Source organism: Blennius ocellaris, assembly GCF_963422515.1.
Source record: "Blennius ocellaris genome assembly, chromosome: 17".
Lineage (NCBI taxonomy): Eukaryota > Metazoa > Chordata > Actinopteri > Blenniiformes > Blenniidae > Blennius > Blennius ocellaris.
In genome coordinates this window covers 14,964,908-14,986,530 of record NC_137666.1, presented here as the reverse complement: position 1 = coordinate 14,986,530, position 21,623 = coordinate 14,964,908, and the positions used below count along the sequence as shown (strand labels likewise).

At 42.4% G+C, this 21,623-nt stretch overlaps 1 protein-coding gene across 1 annotated transcript in view; it reads left to right on the top strand.

The window, feature by feature from the left end:
• Positions 1-5,507: 5,507 nt before the first annotated feature.
• LOC308142303 (CD109 antigen-like) overlaps positions 5,508-21,623 on the top strand; it is a 33,632-nt gene continuing 17,516 nt past the window's right edge. The window contains exons 1-12 of the mRNA XM_080512651.1: positions 5,508-5,767; positions 6,253-6,387; positions 7,833-8,426; positions 9,960-10,012; positions 15,957-16,471; positions 17,467-17,560; positions 17,681-17,747; positions 18,084-18,144; positions 18,381-18,477; positions 19,468-19,584; positions 19,668-19,727; positions 19,813-19,898. Of these exons, the coding sequence (XP_080368777.1) occupies positions 6,348-6,387; positions 7,833-8,426; positions 9,960-10,012; positions 15,957-16,471; positions 17,467-17,560; positions 17,681-17,747; positions 18,084-18,144; positions 18,381-18,477; positions 19,468-19,584; positions 19,668-19,727; positions 19,813-19,898 (1,784 nt within the window). The 5' untranslated portion in view covers positions 5,508-5,767; positions 6,253-6,347. The remainder of the gene's footprint in view (positions 5,768-6,252; positions 6,388-7,832; positions 8,427-9,959; positions 10,013-15,956; positions 16,472-17,466; positions 17,561-17,680; positions 17,748-18,083; positions 18,145-18,380; positions 18,478-19,467; positions 19,585-19,667; positions 19,728-19,812; positions 19,899-21,623) is intronic.

Below are 21,623 nucleotides of genomic sequence, written 5' to 3'. Positions count from 1 at the left end.
ATATGTTCCAATCTTACCTTAACCATGAAATGTGCAGAATGGAGCACTGAGGAGACATCGCCAACCAACTTGGAGTGTCCCTGAACATTAATTTATAGTTTTGTTTTTCCCAACTATAGCAGTGGGAGAAATCCCAGCTGTGTAGGAAGATAACAATACAATGTCTTCAGTTGTCCCACAGAAATCAAATGTTTAACTTGTATATTCCTTCAAAACGGACCCCCCAAAAGTGAAGAAAGTTTTGCAGATACATTCATATTCGTTAGGGTTAGGGTTAGGGTTAGGCCTTAAAGTACAAACATCAAAAGTGATCATTTTTATAGACATAATATCAGTGAAATAAAATGAATAAAAGAAATGCAGAACATCAACTCCAGAACACAGGATGTGTTGCACTATTTGAAAAAGAAAAGATTAGCAGGGTTGCATATTGTATGCTTGAAAAAGTAATTACCAAGTGTGAGCAGTCAAAACAGAAAATATTACAATTGTATATATGATTATACATTGTTAAAATTGCACCCTAAGGGGGGGAGAGCGGTGAAAAAATAGCCAAGGGGCCCATTACTACCTTAATACCTTAATCCTCCTCTAGAAACCGGTGTTTCTGCATCACAAAGGTGAAGCTCCCAGGTCCTGATAGTAGTCAGTCACTCGGGTGAGTATCTGCTCTGTAATGGTGGTGATGCTAATGACCCAGTGACTGGAGGTCATTGTCTCAAAGACGGTTCTTTGTGTCAATGGAAATGAAGAAGTCACAGCTGAAAGCTGAACTATGAAGCCAGTTTAACATCAGCAGGTTTGGTTTGTGTAAGTGTAGTTCAAACTCTTTCACATTCACATAAGAGAAAAAAGTTTTCTTCACATAATAATTGATCATGTACAGATTAATTATATGTATAATGCAGCGCCACAAACCATAGAGGCAAATTTGGGAAAGAAAAGTTAACATCGTATGAGCCATTTTGATTTCTTCAGTACGATGTCAAGGTGTCTATTCACCAATAGGAAAAACAGACACAGTTTTATTTAAAGAGCAGTTCTGTTTACTTGTCTGATAAAAGAAACTGGTCGTCTCACGTAGTGAAACAGTTCATCATACATGGTCAATTTTGAAAACAGTGACAAGCAAAGAATAAAAATACAACTGGAAATTCTTTTTGTGCGATGACTGCATTTTGTGGTCATGAAGAATTTGGTTTCTGTTTTCTGGATCCTCCCAGTATGGACTCTGCTCAAATTCCTCTACCGTGTTTCTGGTTGGTAGGCGATTGTTCCGGCCACGCCCCTCTCTAAGTGGCTCAATACATAAGTGAAGGTCTGCCACACACACAGTCCAGAGACTTTTAAGCCTGGTTTCTGCTGAACACAATGGAGGACGTACTCTGCATCGTGTTGTTTCTTGCAGCTTGGCTCTTGGTTTCACAACAGAGGCTCGGTGTAGAGAGAAGACTTCTGGCAGCGAGGAAGAGAAGAGAGAGGCTTTGGGAAATGATACGGGCGATTTCAGATGGGAAGAGGAGAAGAAGGAGGCGACGCAACAGGGTGAGCTAACCTAGGCCGTATTCAGAGATTCATTCTGGTTGATTGATTGATTGATTGATTAAATATACTTCAGTTGATTTTCCAATGGATTGTAATGACGGATATGTGCTTTGTATGTTTTCCAGATCATTCGGTTGCTGCTCCGAAATTACCGCCGCACACCTACAGTTTGGGCCTTCGACCGGACCAGCGAGTGGTGGGACATGCTCGTTCCCAGGTTCACCGACACACAGTGGATCCAGAACTTCAAAATGTCCAAAGACACTTTCCATTACCTCTGTGACACGCTTCGTCCGGCGATGGAGAAGCAGGACACGAACTACCGTGTGTGTGTCCCTCTGCAGAAAAGAGTGGCCATTGCTGTGCGGAACTTTGTGACCACTGATCATTACAGAATTGTTGCCGATCTCTTCGGTGTCAGTAAAACGACAGTGTGGCGATGTGTTCTGGACTTTACTGAAGCTGCTCGTGAATTGTTGGTTCCTGAACAGTTTCGGGACCAGGAGATGCTTCAACAACTGTCACCCTTCTGTCAGAGCAGGTCGGGGCCTCCGCAGTGTGTTGCTGCCGTCGAATCGGACAGAACTGAGCAAGCAACTACAGAAGCAGAACCGGTGGTGGTGGTGGTGGCGGCACAGGGTGCAGACGAGGAGGGCAAGGATGTGAGAGAGGGTGGAATGCCTCATTCAACTGCATAAGAAAGACTTTCTCTTGGAAACTACAGCAATCTTCATATGTGCTTTTATTCACTAAGTTTGTAATGTTTGTTTTTTATGCACAAATAAACGTTAAACACACTGACTTTTTGCTCCTAATTGTCTAAGTTTTCAGAAAAGGCACTGCTTAAGGTCTTAAGAATATCCAAAAATGGTCACTGATCTAACCTTTTATAAATATAACATACATCAGTGAATGCCATTTTAGTCTTTATGCCAACTTCAGTATTATCCAGAAGCAAGTGTTTCTTGAATTACTTTTATAATTGACCCTATTATTATCACTTGGTAAAGCATCGGAGGTGAAATTTATGCAGCTGAACACACTAGACTCTGATTATCACCATGCACAATCAAATTTGAAATGAAATTAACTTTTGCGTTTGCACTGATCCTATGGTATTTAATAACAACAGTGACTGTGTGACCTTGTTATTTTCTATAGCAGGCTTCCCCAATTCTGGGCCTCAAGGTCTGGTGTCTTGCAGGTTTTCGCTCAGTCCCAGCTTCAGAACACCTCAATCTGATGTTGACCTCATTGTCAAGCTTGTAAACAAGCCAAGTAACGAGGTCTATATTGCATTCAGGTGTGTTGCAACTGGGAGAAACCTAAAACATGCAGGACACCGGACCTCAAGGCCCGCAATTGGGGAAGCCTGTTCTATACCATCACGTCACATTGTTGAAGAGCTGACGCTAGTGGTTTTAGACGAAAATGGCTGAATCTTTAAACTCTTGTAAATATGCAACATTTTTCTAAGTATTAAAAAACTTATTTTAAGCATTCAGTGCCACAAAATTCAGAAGAATGTCCATTTTAATGTTGTTACAGTGCTAAAAAGTTTAAATCAAAAAAGTCATATTCCCATGTCCATGTTGAGCGAGTGTTAAATGAACACATTTATATGAGGTATAGCAAAGTGTCATTAGTGAGAAAAGGCAACTATTAGGCTGTTCTGTAGATGCTGGGTCAGACTGGATTCGGAGGGCCTGCACAAGCATTACTCTGTAGAAATGTTTCATTGAAGGTCAAACGATACCCCTTATTTGTCCACAATAATTTCTCTACTTGTTAAATCTCCCTGCTTCACTCTCCTGGATATAGCTTTGTGCTAACTTCCTTTACATTGCTAATTCACTGGGAACCAAAACATGTGTTTTCATCACATGCAATCCTGCACTACTTATTTATAAAATACACAGTTTTAACTGCATATTTTACATCTATTCCAGCAAACTTTGGTGTGGACTGCCCCCCAGCTGCTCTTTGAAATATGACAGCTTCATGCTCACTTAAATGCACAAACTCAAACATCTCAAGCTCAATCTAAGTAAGTTTTCTTTTTCTGCATTTGATCTCAGGAGAGATTTTTGTTCTGATAGGAAATTACAGATAAAAGATGCTGTGTGAAGCTTTTTGTGAGATTTTTTTTCAACAACTAACAAATAGAGAAATAAATAAACATTTACACAGTATGGCAGCTTCTACAACCTATTATTTAGTCTAATGATGAGTATGTGTTAGTACAGTTTGATCCATGCAGCTGATCAGTTCAGTGTTTACAGAGCAAATAGGAAAAGGCTAATTGAACAGCAAAGCAGATAGGAATAAATTTGTTGGCAACGTGCAGTGTATATGATAGAAGAGCAACCGGGTTAACTGACTGATTTTAAATGTCTTAACATCCTCAAGCATCACTGAAGCCCTTGGTAGAGTTTCCCTTTGGTTTGCTGACGAATAATGTGCCAGATGAGTGGAATAAATTTGGTGTTTGTCCCAATTTAATCTTCAGTTTAGTTGAACTCCATATAAAAATGAAAAGTGGGTGAAATCTTCAGACTTTACAAGATTAACTGACTAAGAAGAATAAAATGTAGAAACAGAGGAGACATGGAGAAAAAAAGAACACCTTTAATAATGCAAAATATTCTACATAACCACATGCAAAATGTTCAAATGTTGTACAAGAGAAGAAAATCTACAGAATTTGAGAGCAAAATCCTCCTGCAGCTTCTCTGTTTGTGTGACTGACAGTCTCATGGGTGTGTTGTAGAGAGCTTGGTCTTCTTGTCTTCCTGCATGGGAAGAATGTCTGTGATCCAGTATTGGAAGAGAGAAACGACTGCAGCAGTTTCCTCTAAAACACAAAGAGACCAAATGAAACAGTTCAGTTCCAGCTGGAGACACAACAGCACAGGAACGCTGGCTGTTTCCACCAGAAGAGACGCACACACTGTTGTATTTTTGGTACAATGCATCAAATCTACTCCTCGTTCATCCAAACACAAACTTTCTCTCACTTGTTCCTGAAAAGCTTGAATTCAATTTAACGGGTGCTGGAGGTAAAAGACGCAGCAAAAAGAAGAGCGGTGAAACTATTGATATTTGTGAGAGGAAATACAAATATGCTGAAAGAAAACTTTGCTCCAGACCTGCGTCTGCAGTCAACTGATTGCTGCTGCAACGGCAGATGAATTGAGAGAAGCTTTACTGGGTTTATTAGAAAAGCTTTGAAAGCATGCATGCATATGGATTAGCTCCGGCACAGCACTAAATTACTGTTATGTCAAGGTACAAACAATGGAGGTTAATTAAAACCCTCAATGATTTAAAAAATTCTCACATTGTGCTGATTCATGACTGTTAAAACCTTGGTCTTATTGATATTGTGACGTACAAAAATGATCCAATACAATGAAGGAAATAGAAAAAGGAATATTGATACTACCACTCTTCAATAATTTCCTTTGAAAAAAGAAACATATGACAACACATATTACACGTATAACAGTGTCAGTTGATAATTTCACCATGTACACTTTAGAAACTTCTCTGATTGGGGCTTCATTTATCTTAAGACTTCTGGATACGTGTAAAAGTAGAAGTGGAATAACCTCAATCTGATAGTTTTTTTTTTATATATATATTTTTCATGTTTGTTCTCAATTCAAGGGGAAACGTTTCAGTCAGGTGCAGTGATGCAATATCTTAAGATACACTCACAATGTATTGCACACATATTTAACCATGTATTCTCTAATTGTCTTTAATTTGACATGCTTAGTTTGGAAAATAAGGAATACCATTCGAAGTAAAGAGTTACAAAGGAAAGAAAGGTCCACCCAGAGGCGGTGTGGGACAGTAGATCAGTGGGTCAGAGGGGCGCGTGGCAACAGGTTGTCCATGACGCGGCCTCACTGTGCGCTGCGCCCCCCAGTGGACACATCCGGGCCGGACATCGGTACCATCGGTCAGAGTTGGTCTCTGTTTGCTATTGTCCTGCAGATTCAAGCCAAAAATCTTCCTCTCATGGAGAACGAAACAATCGCCAGGACGGAGCGGTGATCGATGCGGGAGCTGCGTGTGCGTTTGTGCGCGCGCGATCCGCACCGAGTGAAGGAGGACGCGCTGAGGAAAGCAACGCGTGGAGACGGAGAGCTCACTCAACCTGAAGATCGGGGACTTTATTCACCGACTTCACACGGTTTGGGTGAACTTGTTTCCGGTAAATACATGCGCAGGCTCGTAGGGGACGTTAAGTCAGTGGGCGACAGTTTGTTTTTACGCAATTTTGGACTTTACTCGTGCGTGAAAGTTTTATTGGGCGTCCAAGGCGCGGTTTTTAAGTATTAAGATTAATGATCTGGCACTTGACTAACACTCTACTTCTTCCAGGTTCAGCTTGGCTTGGATTTCTCTCACTACATGTTGATCCGAGTTCATTTCGGTGCTTGTATTTTTACGCGCACGGTGGACTTGTCACCAGCTTTGGTTGCCTCATAGTTTCAGAAGTTTGTCCTGCTGCTGCTCTTTGCCTCAACGTGCGCAGGCATTGATTTCCCTACCATTCAAATGAGCAGCATGGCTCCCTTCAGGCAATCTGCCATCGCTTTCAGTTGAACTCACTGGATTGCTTTTCAGATTGGTAAGAAGTGCAGGGTTTTTAGCCATCATCTCATTGGATGCCTTGTTTCCTCTGTATCTGTGTAGGTTATCTGCACAGTGTCTCTGATCTGGGCTGACAGTAAGCCCAGCAAGCACCTGTAGGGCCACTACCTCTCTGGTCTTAACCCTGGGACTGCAGTATGGGTAACTTTTCCAGCAAGGATGGCCATGGACCCACAGGTAGGTCAAAAAACTGACACACCTTTAAGCCTACAGGTTCTTATTTTAACAAGCTAATCACTCACATTTCAAATGTTTCCTCCCCTCTCCTCTGTTCTCTAATCAAATGTTTGGCATTGTGTGCAGAAGGCTGGCTCCGTCTGTTGGCCTCCTGCTCTGTTTTATTATTTTTTATTTTTTATTTTGGAGGATAATGCCAGCCTACCCTAAAGATTAGATTCATGTAGTAAAAAAATAAGAGGAGAGCTCGAGGAAGAGTGCGCAAACTGATGAGGGATTGGATGAGGCATAATCAGGACATTGGGACACAGAAAAGGGAGAAGCAAGTAGAAAGGGTGTGTGTGTGGCAGCAGGGATCTTGGCAGCCGTCCTGTGTGTTGTTCAGCGAGTGGTCATTCTCCTCGCGTCCCCGTGTGATTCGTTTTGGCCCCGCCGGGCCAGCTGTGATGAATCGGCAGAATTCCCCAGCTCAGCACAAGGGCAACGGATTAATCATACACCGCCTAATGCTGCCACACACACACACACACACACACACACACACACACACACACACACACACACACACACACACACACACACACACACACACACACACACACACACACACACACACACACACACACACACACACACACACACACACACACACACACACACACACACACACACACACACACACACACACACACACACACACACACACACTCATTTAGTCAAGCTGCCACCGATGCACATGGTTGAAGGAGCACACTAAGGTTTGGAATGAAGAAATAAAAAGCACCGGTGGTATGAGAGCGTTATTAGACAATCCTGTCATTCTTTCTGGGTGATCCGGCCTCGAAGCAGGTGGTACATGCATAACATTGCAAACTGTTCACCAACCCCTTTTAAGTTAAGCAACCCTTTCATCCAAAAACGCACTGTTTTTGGATGAAGTGACTCTTTTGTCCAAACAAGGCAAAGGAGCAATGAAAAGGAGGAGACGCTGGTTCCCATAGCTCTTGAAGTCAGTCTGGGTGGCATGCTGTGAGGAGCAGAGCCCACAAGTGGAAATCACTCATGCTTTTGTGTCAGGTCTAAAAGTTTATTGGTGGCCTCCTGCTACAAATATGTCTCTGCATGGGAAGTGTTCTGTGTGTGTGTGTGTTGCTGAATTGGAGAATGGGTGTCGTTGAGGATGAGCAGGCCAAGAGGAATGTCTCCATTAAAGCTTCGGTCTACAGGGACATGGCCTGGATGTTTTGCTGGTCAGTGAGGGTGGTGTTGTTTCAGCCACATCATTGAATGGTGCTGTCAGTCTCCACATGCCAGACGGGTGACTACTGAGCCGAAGTCTGTCTCCATTACATCTGTTCCTTCTGTTCTGTCGTTGCAGGGATAAAATAGTTTAAAAGGCAGCCAGTTTTCTTTGTTGAAAGTTTTTTGTTACATTCCTCTTCTAGGGGTTCATGCAGAGAGTTTCCACACCCCTCCGACGAGCCCCCAGAGTATTGAGGATGGGTTTGTGCCCATTGTTCCCCAGTTTCACTCGTCCCCCGGAGCTCCGATTTCATCCCCACCTCCGGTGCCAGCATCCACATCCAGTGGGAGGAAGTCACACCACGGCACCCCAACCACTCTCACCCCGCCTCCCAACTGGAGGCCTCCTCCACCTGTCGGCTCAAACACCCCTGTGGTCGGTCCCGGACTGAGTCCGGTGCACAACAAGCCTGGAAGTACATTGGCAGCCAGAGGGCATCCGTCTTCAGGGAGGAATGGAGGGCCTCCTACCTCCACCCCAAGGACTCCAACCTCCCAGGAGAAAAGTGTGGCTGTCAGCCCTTTGAAGACTCCCTCGTGTCCGTGCAGCGCCTCACCTGTGACGGGGAGCTCTCTGAAGCATAACTGGAGAGAGAGGGACAGTGGTCTGTCTCAGTCTCTGCCACCGGGGCAGGAAAGTAAAGACGGCCACAGTGAGGAGCTGGAGAAGCTGGTGGAGGAGTGGAGGACGGCGCTGGACATCACTGCCTGTGAAGACGGCAACATAAACACAACAGGCAAGTCTGACATGCATATATCATACTGGTACTGTTGCAGTTTTCTCTACATTCACTCGTGCAACTAGTGAAGGAATCATACCTTTTTCCTGTGAAGTCAGACAAACAAATAATAGAAGAATGTAAGAAGTGGTGGTTCTAACTACAAATGTATGAAAATATACATTTTTAGAACTGAATGTTTCCAGATTTCTGAATTAAAATGACAATATGAGTTACAGTGAATTCATTATATGCTGTATGGACATAAGTATCTATTCACCTCTGTTATTTACTGAATTTGGTTGTTTCAAGCCCCATTTATACGTTTCAAGAGAAAATACATTTAGAAAATGTTTTGTTTCAGAAACATTTTGTGTTTACATTGCAATGTTTTGAAAATAATGTCTGTAATGTCTGTCACACAAACGGCAGAAACGATGTAGTTGGCATGCTAGGCCACAAGGCACGCACCCCTGCAGGGAACGATAAGCTACAAACATTTTACAAGTTCCAGGAGAATATGGACTGGTAATCATGACACTCTTTATGGCGCCATTGTTGTTATTGTCCATCGACTCACACATGTGCAGAAGAACTATTTACCATGGCTGTAGTGCACATGTGCAGTAGCAGCTTCAATAAAAGTCACATCTTTGCCCGGTTTCCCTGGAAATGAAGTTGGAAAAGTTTTCGAAATGTTGCCTTTTTATTGACTCTGAGCACCGTTGGTAGTGTCAATGGATCTCCAAACCACAATTGAAGTTTTTTGTTTTCACTTGAAAACACTGTCGTGCAAACAGAGCCTCAATCAGACCTCTTGCCACCGGTGTAGAAATCCAAGCACATGACTAGTCATGTTGAACAATGCCATCCTTCAAATGTCGTAGAAAGTTTTTGGAAGGCCCTTTTCTCGTCCAACATATCTTCTCCTCCATTAGTGCCAGACATCATAAATGCTCTGTTGAGTCCAAATGTCAACATATTGCGACAGAAAAAACTCTTGTATCTTGTATAAAACTTCACAAGAGTGAATGCTGGAGTGTAACTCAATAAAATCAATTTATTTGAATACAATTTAAAAACATTCCCTGTTGCTATAATGACCAGGCTTCTGGATTCTTTTTTTCTATATCATGTCAAAGCCTTTAAATAGCTCACCTCTGATGACTTTCATTGTCTTTAACAAAGTCATTAGGAAATCCTATATTTGCTGAATTTTCTATTTTAAGACTGTACAATTTTAGAATCCTGTGAGTTGGCAATCTAATTTTATGTGGAATCTCTAAATTCATTTGGCTTTTCTTGTCTGTTGTGCTGGGAGAATAGATTGAAGCACCGTGAAGGAGATACGTCGAACATTCCAGCCAATTGAACCTTGTATTTACCCCACTATACAACTGTTTGCAGAGTTTTTATTCCAAAAAGTTTCCATTTCATTGGGGGCCTCACATTTCCCTCTTTTTAAGAAGGGCAAGTCTGTTTCCCTGACATTTTTTTTGTGTGTTTGATATGCATGTGCTATCTGCTGACATTTCTGTATCCTTCCCTCAGAGATACTGAAGCATCTACTCACTGAAGTGAAAAGTTTGAAGAGTACTTTGGAGGTGAGACATTCTTTTCTCAATCGCTACTCGGATTGTTTCTAAATTTCAATTTCAAGTTCTGTTCTGCATTAAATTTTTACTGCAGTACACACTTGTTTCTTTCCTCGCTAAAACAGCGGAAAGAGGATTCATATGTAAACAGGAAGTCATGTAGAGGTCAATGTCGTATGTCTGACCCTCCAGTCAGGAGATAACACCGTAACTCCCCCTCCGGATCACAATAGGCCCCAGTATGCCCCCCCCCCCCACCCCTGCTCGGCCCCCTGGGAGCTGCAGCTACGTTAATGAAGGTTTTCCTGTCCTCTGCCTCTCCTCAGAGGCCCGAAAGAGGAATATTATTAAGAACATCTTCCGTCTAACAAGATAAAGGTGATGCAAATGGTCTCTTTTTAAAAGTGCACTGTGTGCGAGATGCAAACGTCAACATGAGAAATGTCATCGCGATATATAGAAAAAAGGTTGCACTTTAAACGGGTGAAGTCAATTTTCTTTTTGGACATAAGGGAAAAGATGCTTTTCCTCAAGATCGTTTCTGCCATTTCAAGCTGAGCTATTCTTCACTCCCAAAATGAATTCAAACAAACCGAGGCAAGATGAGAATAAAATACAATTCTCCGAGAATTCTCCACTCCAATTGCTCCGGCTCTCTTGGCTCTTTTGGGAATGGTGATATTCTGCGGTAATTTCCTGTCAGACGTTCGTTCCAATTCCTGACACTCCCTTATGAGGATTGTAGCTAGGAGCTCCCAGTTTCCTCCAGATCTGTCACAGATTACAGCTGCTGGAGTATAATGTATATTGTCACTTCTTCTTCTCCATGTTTTGGATCTTTTTTACTCTTTTGCCACTTATCGTGCACTAATTATATACACAAGTTTTAATCTAATGCTTCAGAATATTGTAAATTCAAATGGCATCTTAATTTCAGCACTCCCCTTGCCTTTATTTCCTTCAACTTTCCCACAACCCTATTGGGGGACCAAGAAACACAAGCCTTTATGTGGACCGGCTAAGCCTCACAGAATCTGTGGTGTAGCATTGAGAAGGAGCCGTGTTATGGAAATGGTGGCAATCCAACACTGTGTTTACAAGGGCCCTCTGTAGGGAGATCTACGCTAGCGAGGCTCGACTTTATGAACCCGCTCGTTCTGCTCTCGCAGTCCTGGGATCTTTTTCTGGTGGAGAGTCGGAGCAGAGGAGCGCTGTGCGGAGGAGGGGGTTCACATTCGGCTGTTCGGGAGACAAGAACTTGTTTTGTTTCGGCCGTGCGGTGAGGTAGCGGGGGCTGAGGCTGGCCTTGACTGACTGGCCATGTGTTTTAGTGTGCGAGCGGCACGTGAGACTGAAGACTCAGAAACGCGGAGAGAAGAATTGAAAGTCTTGGCTTGGGAGAGTGGCCTCCACCCTCCCTCCTGTCAATTCTCCCCTCTTTCCCTCGCTGTGCCTCTTTGCTTCTTCTTTCTTCATCAGTGAGCAGACCACTCCTCCCTGAGCACAAGCTCTCAAACAATCACACAAAAAACTTTTGCTGCAGTGGTACTTCAACTCAGTAGTTCTCAACCTGGGGTCCGGGACACTCTTGAGGGGACGCCAGGAGTCTCAGTGGGGGTCCAAAGCTTTACATGCTCAGGTTATCTCAATTAGATAATTTTGTTGGAAGAAAACCCCAATAAGACACATTTTAGGTCTCGTTTATGTTTCAAGTAAAAATTCAGTCTTTTCATTTTTTAATCAAACATTTTTAAGCGATTTTTAATCCCCCCCCCCCCCCCCCAACAATCACAGACTACAAGCTCCAGTCGAGCTGCATAAGCTACATGACTCTCACAGCAGGAAAAGTGCGGCCAAAGATCCATAGAACTGGAATTATATAGAGGTTTATGAGCAGGAATCTACTTCTAAATTTCTATGTGCTTTTTCTATTTCTAATTTCTTCTTCTGCGTTTTAGATGTTTGGTAAGTCAAAGCGCCTCTAAAGGCCTGGCATGTGTACTACATGTCCTGAAGCCTCGTGTTGAGCCGTGTTCATAGTGACGTGTGGATGGAATTTCTTTTGGAGAAGGCTGGGGAGAAAAAGGATCTGTTTTTTTTTTGTTTTTTTTTCCGTTGTGTGGATATACCCTTAAAAAACTGATGATAATAATGTGGACATCTTTGAATTTAAAGCCAACTGGCTGTATTGCATCCATCATGTATGCATATTTTCATTTGACTTATCATTGATTTACCTTCTTAAAGCTAAACAGGTACGACCAAAGGGACTACCTGTTAGACCCATATGTTGTTGTGACATGAGAAACTGCTTTTACCTTCCTTATTTGAAGACTTCTTCATTTGTATGTTTGAGACTGGGTGTGTCGAGCAGATTCTGGATTTGTTGTAATAGTTTGGCAAAGCATTGATCCCTTTGAGGGTCTGCACTTTCTTAGTCTGCTGTTTTGGAAAGCGTGCTCTGACTTATCCTCTTTTTCCTGTCTTTCTCTGTCCTCCCACTTCTATTCATCTGTCCCTGTGACCAAATGTGATTCCACCTGTTGATTGACCTTTATCCATTTAATCAAAGCCGCCATAATTCTTCCAGTCACATTCGGACAGAAAACCCTTTCCTGTATGTTCTCTTCATCTGTCTTCATTACAACTTTCCCGGCTTTCTCTGTCCTTCAAGCATGCTCATTTCCAATGAACTGCAGTCAAAGACGCATGAATGCCCAATGTGCACTGAAACACTTCGGGTGTGATCCATTGTACCATCTGTTTGTGCTTATGTGCACCACCAGTCTTCAGTTAACCAAGAAAAAGGAAAACGTTACATTCATGAATGGATAGTGGTTGTATGTGGGTGACTAGTTTGATTTTTGTTCTCTCCTCGGGAGATTTGGTTGTTGAATCTCCGGTTTGGAATCAGTTCCAGGTGAGGGCTGCCGGAGATTTCCGGTAATGATCTTTCGGTTCTCCCTGTTCTTTTTGTCCACGCTAGGCTGCTCCAACAAACCAGGGCCTGCTTCTGGAGGCCATGGTGAGCGGTCGCATGTAGAATGAAGATTTAATGCATTCGCGAGGATTGGGGGGGCGGTAGTGCAGCGCGAGGGCTACTGTGTGTTGAATTTGTAGTGCACAGGAAATGTGTTACTTGGAAACCTTTTCTTTGGTCATTGTAGACAGTTTGGCTCGTCTTAGTTATTTCCCTGTGTGTCATTTGCCAGGAATTGCTTTCACTCTGCGCCGTATGTGTAAAGAGTCTTTCACTACACTGCTTTCCAACCTCAAAAGCCTTTCTTAGATGCAATCTAGAAGGAAACATGTTGGCCACCAACGTTCTGAAACAACTGAATATCTGCCGCAGGCTTTGGAACGCTGAAGAAAGGAACCATTACAGAATTGACATGATTCCATAAGTATCAGCTAGAAAAGACCGGGTGTGGAGGTGAAGTAAGGACAGATGGGTTACACACACACACACACACACACACACACACACACACACACACACACACACACACACACACACACACACACACACACACACACACACACACACACACACACACACACACACACACACACACACACACACACACACACACACACACACACACACACACACACACACACACACACACACACACACACACATGACTCATGAGCGACTCAGATGTGCATCAAAAGAATAGACAACAGTGTGCAAGGTTGTCAAGACTGAATACCACATCTGGTCTTGCACTGTGGGGCACTGGGTCAGGTCTTGAGGGAGAGAGTCTGTGTGTGTGTGTGCAAAGACCGACAATACACACCCTTATCTCAGTGTGAGTTAAGAAGCGCTCCTTCCCGTTTCCTGAAACAGACATGCTCCAGTTGGTGTGTCCACATTCAGATAACTCTATGACAATCATGTCAGGGTGGAAGCATAGGCTTCAGCTCGCAGAGCGCATATAGATGCACGTGAGAAAACTGAACAGTGTAGAAGTGAAAGAACAGGGAGGTGTGTGTGTGAGGGAGAAGGGAATATGATGTGTGTGTGTGTGTGTGTGTGTGTGTGTGTGTGTGTGTGTGTGTGTGTGTGTGTGTGTGTGTGTGTGTGTGTGTGTGTGTGTGTGTGTGTGTGTGTGTGTGTGTGTGTGTGTGTGTGTGTGTGTGTGTGTGTGTGTGTGTGTGTGTGTGTGTGTGTGTGTGTGTGTGTGTGTGTGCATCCAGTGTAATCTGGTCCAGCTGTGGTCTTAAGTCACTGGTCAGATGAGGGAGAGACTTGGCTCAGACACTGCCGCTGCCTCCTCCTCCTCCTCCACATCTCCATCCATTCTTCATCTTATTATCAACCTCCTCGCCCCCTCCCCTTTCTCTGCACTCTATCTCACTTTACTACTTTGCATTTTTACCACAGTCCCCACACGGCCTTGCATTTGTTCAACCACTTTCTGTTGTCCTGTCGGTCTTCTGTTTCATCCCCCCCCTTATTTTCTTCAGTTTTAATGGTAATGTTCAGCATTTGTAAATCGTCTGGTATTGTTTAACCCTTGGCTCCTACAGTTTGGAGCTCCTTCTTTCATGATTAGGGTGGGGCTTGTTGTATGTATGAGACTGGAAAACTGAAAACTTATTCTGTGTCAGATATTTTCAAGGCAGATGTTGTTCTGTTTGTTGAGGTTTTGAACAGTCTTTATCTCTATCCAGGGGGCAGCATGAGGAATGGTTGAGACCGAGGGTGGGAGGGCTACTTTTAGGCCCCGTTAAACAAAGTTACATTGTTTTTGTGTTTTCATTTAAGAAAGGTTTTGCATTTACACAGCAACGTTTTAAAAACAATGTCTGTTTGCACAGAAATGGCAGAAACTCTTAAAGTGATATAGTTAACATGCCAGGCCATAAGTGAGTGCTATTTGTTAGCGTAATGAAAACACACGTGTACACAGAGAACGATACGCTATCAACATTAACAATGGCGAGCACAAGAAGATTCGTATGGACAGTCAAAGTTGTATTACTATTTTTTATATATATATATATATATATATATATATATATATATATATATATATAAAAATAAAATAAAGAATTCAGCCTGTGGCAAGCAGATACATTTCAGGTTTAAATACACAGATTTTATTGGCTCAGATAGTAGAATGTGTCGTCTTCAATCTCAAGGTTCTTCGCCAGTGCCCTTGAGCAAGACACTAAACTATAAAATCTCAAGGAGTTGCAAATTTAATTATTCAGTCATTTGGAGCTACAAAGGTAGCTTATCAATTACTCCACTCATCCAATTGCCTTCGAAGCTCACCTTTTCCAGGTTGGAGTCACAGGGCCTGGAGCCGATCCCATCAGACATGGATGGAAATGCATTGTGCAGCATAAGACGGGCCACCAGTCCATCACAGAGACTGCGACACACACACACACACACACACACACTCCCCCAAACTTTTAAGACCTCAATAATGTGTTCTGAGCGCTCAAACAGGACAAAATGCAAACTCCACTCACAGAGATCAACACTTTAAAGTGGACCTGGGACTCCTTGCAATTATAAAAACAAAGACTTTAAACGATTAATGAGTTGTATGTGCTTTTACAACACCTTGCCTTGGCTGTTGGCATACAGCAGAACAAAGGTGGGAAAGCATAGGTTGACTTTTATTTCCCATTTTTAAGCCCCAACTACTTGAGTTTCACGTCTCCTTTTTTAGTTATCTAACTGAAACAACACAATTCTCTAGAATTATGTGCATAGTGTCAACAGCTCCTGACTCAGTCTTGCAGATAAAAATATCAAGAAATTGAAAGATTGATGCATTTTGTGCTTTTTTTTAGTGCATGGCTTCTCTTAGTTGACCTACTTGCTGTAAAACTGACAGATTTACTTGAAAATCGCAGGAAGTCTTTCACAGTCAGTTTAGATTGGTTGCAATAATTGGTGTGTAATTTAAAATACCTGTGGTTTGTTTTTAAGACGGAGCGTGGCGAATGGCTGCAGTTCCAGGCTGACCTCCAGGTAGCGGTGTCGGTGGCAGACCGCCTCAGAGCCGAGGCTGAAGAGGAGCTGACGGCTCTCCGGACGGCCCACAGAGACACTGAGAGGGAGCTGGCGGCGGCACAGCAGAGACAGAAGGACGCCGACGTGCAGCTGGTCACCTTAAGAGGGGAGCTGAACGAGAGCAGGCAGAGACTGGCGGCCCTCAGCCAGGCGCAGGACAAAAATGAAAGCCAGCGTCCTCGTCAGGAACCCCTCAACTCGGACGGCGGCGAAGGAAACCAGAGGGGCAGAGTGGTGTACAGACTTGGACGGGAAGTGGTGGAAAGTCGAAGTCCGAACGATCTGATGAAGAACGTTGTCGGCCAGGAGGAGAGGACAGACTGTAAAGGCGTGACTAAGCGCTACCTGAGAAATGTGACCAATGAGGAGAGGAGTGGAGAGGGGGGGCGACTCGGCGAGACGCGAAGGATGATAACCACAGAGAGGTCAAGGTGAGAGTAACCGCTTGACCTTGTATCTTCCTAGATATGAAATAATCAGTGACATGTATGGTACTGTATGACGTATATCCACAACACCGTCGGCTCCTGTCAGGAAGAGATGATTTGTTTTTTTTACTTTGCTCCTTTGCAATGATTGTCTCCGATTTATTCCTTTTTTTGAAGCACAACTTTCTGAAAATGCCCGGGCTCCGTCTCTTGTGTAGACCGCGGAAACACTGCCAGCACGCATGCGCTCCACGGTTGGAGTAAATGGTTCTTCTGCACCAGTCCATGTTCTCCTGAGAATTATCTGTAATAACAATCCAACTTCGTCTGTCCATACGAATTTCTGTTTACTCGCCATTGTTAATGTTTACAGCGTGTTGTTCTTTGCACGTGTGTGCGTTTGGTTTCATTACAAAAACAAACGGCACCCACTCGGGGCCCTACTTGAGAATACATCCTATTCAGCATTTCTGCCATGTGCAAATTTCTCTTCTGAAATGAAAAATGCAAATTGAACATTGTCATGTAAGCAGGGTCTAAATGTGTTCCTTTTTTCCCAATGGAACATACCCTATTTCACTATAGTCAACTCTCAAATACTCAAAATCACTTAAGCATTGAAGAAAAATGACCCAAAATGACAGTCAGCAACCACAGTGACTCAACCAAGCCACAATACGACCACTGTGTGCCGAGCCTGGTGTGTTGGTGATCAGACAATGTGAGTAAATTGGTGCAACTAACAACTTTACATATTTCACATTGCAACAAATTTCTTCATTCTGCCACAGCACAAAAAAAAAAAAAAATTTACAAACTCGACCAAATATGGTTTTGAATGTGGTTGTGGTTTCTTTTCACGAGCGGCCTCCCAAGGCCACTTGAGGACATTTTGAAAGGTTTTAATTCATTGCAGAGTGAAACGGCTGTCCTCCGCAGAATGCCATGTAAAACATTTGGTTTAGCTTATTGAGTCTTTTCTTTTTAATATGCTGCAGAAGCCTTTCCAGATTACCTGCTTCCTCAGACTCCATCACCCTGCAGAATGGACAGGGGTCCCACACGGCTGCAACGGCTGGGCCGACAAACAAGGTGAGCGATCGTCTACAGGACGAGTTCCCAGGACGACAACGTGGTCGATTCAGGAAGTTTGCATATTGGTGGGATTGCTGTTTCATACAATTCATGTCAAATTTCTGTTTGTGTTTCTAGAATGCGGGGCAAACACGAGTGCAGAGAACTCTGGACTGGCAAGATAGTCGGGTAAACAATGAGATTGGTGAGTTTTTATGGATTTGGTTATTTTTTTAATGCACAAGTTTTAAATCAGTTTTTACGTCAAAATTTCTAATTTAGTTTTAAAGATGAACAAGCAAGAGAGTTTTATCTGAAGTTTCTGATTGGAATGTTTCAATAAATTGAAACGCACAGCAAAAGTGTTTGTGGAAGACTCATGACACCATCTTGTGGTGAAGTGTGGGATTGCACTCAGTGGAGAAGTTGTTCATACTCAAACAGCAATACATGTTTGAATCCCTCCCCCCCCCCCAAAAAAAAATACAACTGGCATTTTGAACGTTTAGCTGTAGGTAATGCATTTTGCTCGTCTTTGCAGAAAAACGGGAGGAGTCTCTAAACAAGTACAACTCTGCTCTCACTGAGCTGCTGCCAACCAAGTGAGTCCACACAGAACCACACACTGACATCAAGTCCAGTTTATTTGCAGCATATTTTAAAATCTAATTACTTGTTTTAACATAAGTTCACTTCTCTGGCAAAATCATGAAGGTCAGAGGCTGAAAAACCTTTTGTAATTATATGAATCAACTCTGGTAACTTTCTCTGCCCTCTCTTCTTCAGATTTCTGCTTCTAATAACGGCTCATGCTATATTTGTGTCCACCCGTCGTCAGGTCTCAGGACGGATTCAACCTGTTGCTGCGTCGCCACGGGGGATCGAAGAGAAACTCGCTGCTGCGCTGGTGTCAGAACCGAACGCAAGGCTACAAGGTGATTGGACTCTTTATGGACCAAGAAAATGAGGCTGCAGTCTTATTAAAAAAAAAAAAAACCCTAAAAGAAAAAAAACTGGAGTGTTTCATTAACAATGTTTTTTCCCCACTCAAATTCCTAATTCCAAAAAGAAATTGCAATAAAAAGGATTTTTAGGATTTTTTTTTCCTTTTTCCTTGAGATTAAGTAAGACGTGCCAAATTGGCGACTATAATTTGCACCTGAGAAAAGTTGCATTTGTCAACAACTATGTCATGAAGAGTAAGAAACATTTTGCAACTGATGTGTAATGCATATGTTTTTTAATGCAGAGATGTCAAATTATTGATAATTCTCCAACAACTGTTGGAGAACTATTATTCAGATAAATATTTATTTGATCACATTCTTAGTGGATGTAAAAAGTGTCACTTATTAGATTAGATAAACATTTATTTATCCCACAAGTGAGAAATTATAACATTTCATAGTCTGGAAAATACAGCACTGCATTAAAACAAACATGTCAGTATTATTTACAATGAAATAGTTAAATTAAAGTCTAATTCTTACAACACTTGCAGGCTTGTATAGAAGATTTGCACGAATTCCACTTAAAAATCCTTCAACAAGCAACATCCTGCCCAAGTCAGTCGCTTTATTTGTCCGTGAAGAGCAATTAAAAGCACATTGAGCTGAAAAAGAAAAATATAACTAACCAGCATGTAATAAAGTGTATGTGAATATTTTCATACACTAATAAAATGACTTACTCTAACATGTGTATAAATGTGGAAGATAAAGCAAGAGAAGAAATCTCTTGTCCAGTACATTTTAGTTCAGGGGCCACATACAGCCCAACATCTGGAGTGGGCTGGATCAGCAAAGTCTCTCCTATCACAGCCACCAGCAGACCACAAAATATATACAACTATGTGCAGGAAGCTGGACTACAAGCTGTGATGCACGAGCAAGATAAAAGCACCTTCTGCTTCTCTCTCCCTGCAGAATATTGACATTACCAACTTCAGCAGCAGCTGGGTGGATGGCCTCGCCTTCTGTGCCGTCTACCACACCTACCTTCCCTCGCACATCCCCTACAGCACGCTCGGCCCAGACAACAAGGTCGGAGTCCTGCACAGTGTCCGTCTGTCTGACGGAGAGCATCAGGCCATTTAGAAATAACGGCTTTGTTCTTTTCTCTGTAGAAGGAGAATCTCGGTCTGGCGTTCAAAACAGGAGAGGATGTTGGGATCACACCGGCTCTGGTAAGGCGAGTCTCGGTGGCTTTAACAAAGAGAAGAAATCGACTCGGTTTGCTTACGACTTTGCCTTGTGATCTTTGTGTAACAGACGGTGGAGGAGATGCTGAGAGTCGGAGGTCCCGACTGGCAACGGGTGCTGAGCTACGTGGAGAGCATGTACCGTCACTTTGAGATGTGAGCGCTGGAGGTACAGACAAACGGTCCCACACAGGACGCCCAAGGACTCTTTCAAAGCATTCAACACTGCATTCAAAATCTCTGGCTTCACATTAAAAGAGTAAGAACATTTTAAATGCCCACATAACCAAGTAGTACAACACAATGTGATCAGTCCCATTAATATCTTTTCTTTCAAGGGTTTTAAAATGGAATTTTACATTCTTACAATTACAATAAGACCCCTTCATTGAATAGATTTCCTACACACCCCATCAGCCTACAGTATATACATAAAAACAGATCTAAAAAAACAAACGTAACAAGCCGATTCATCTTAATTGACCATAACCCTAAAACACATTTGGAATTTTTGTCCCCGACCTGCACGTGAACTGACGAGTTTGTTTTTTGTTTAATTCTTGATAACTTTGACATGCAAGTCATTAAAATTGTTGTATCTCAAATGATTAGAATATTTCATCCAATTAGATGTTATGCTGTTTTACTTTTATATGTTTACTGTCTAAAAACACATGAACTTTACCATGATATTAAAATTTTCTGAGATGCACCTGTGTCTTAAAAAAAAAAAAAAAAAAAAGTTATTGACCACTGTGAGTTTGTCGTAAAAGTATCCAGGAGAATGTATGTTACTGTAAGTGTCTCCACACTGGTACTTCACATGCAGAACGTACTGTATTGCACGCGTGTATTGAAATATGGAAGCTTTTAAGTGTGATTTTTTTTGTTTTTTGTCCCTCCTTTTCTTTTTGTAAGAATTCTGCACGTCTGTGATCTTTCTCAGCACTCTGTAAATATGCACTCCCCTACCCCCCAGCACTTTTTTGGATGTCTGAATGTGATTGTGTACAGTTGCATCATTTTTGTCATCTTGAAAAGCCTTGGAAGTCGCACAGCGACAGAAATGTCTTGATCGTTTGTCCAAGATCAAGTTTCTGTTTTGGAATAACACTTTTTGTGCTTTCCCGTGGGTGAACGTGGCGACTGTGTGGCTCGATCCGAATCTCAAACCGCCTCTCCCGTGTTTTCACAAGTGTTGCAGTGCTGTTCTGGTGCTCAAGGATGTGCGTGACGAGAGTTTATAAAAAGAAAGCAAATACAAAGCCTCCACAAGGCTGCACATCCATGTTATCACATCTGCATCATTGAAAACACAGCTGGTATAAAATAAATAAATAAATAACAAATGTGTTGCCAAAGTTGTAAATGCCAAATGTACGATATGTGTATATGTAACTAATGTGGAAAATTGAATTATGCCAAAGCAATAAACAGTTAATGTGAAATATGTAGTGTTGTGTAATCACTTTAAATTCTTTCTCAAAAAAATGTACTGAACAGCTGCAGCAGAGACAATAATGAACATCTATGTTGGCTCAGAGCCAAATCTTCATACCCTATATTGGCTGGGCAAAGTTTAATCAAGGTTACACTGCCACCTGCTGGTAACTAGGAGGTAATGCAAACTGCCATGAAATATAGAGATACGACTGCATTTTTATATTTTTTCTGACTTGAGCAAAGACACTATTTGACATTTTTTTTAAATGTTAGACACTAAATACAGATTCCCAATGTTGCCATCTGAGTACATTGTACTGGTTCCAACACACTTGAGTACGATGGTGAGTTTCAGGAAGCATGCAAGTATAGGTTTGGTGTGAAGAACATACTATTTCTTTTTTTTCATACACAGAAAAGTTTTTATTGTTTCAGTAG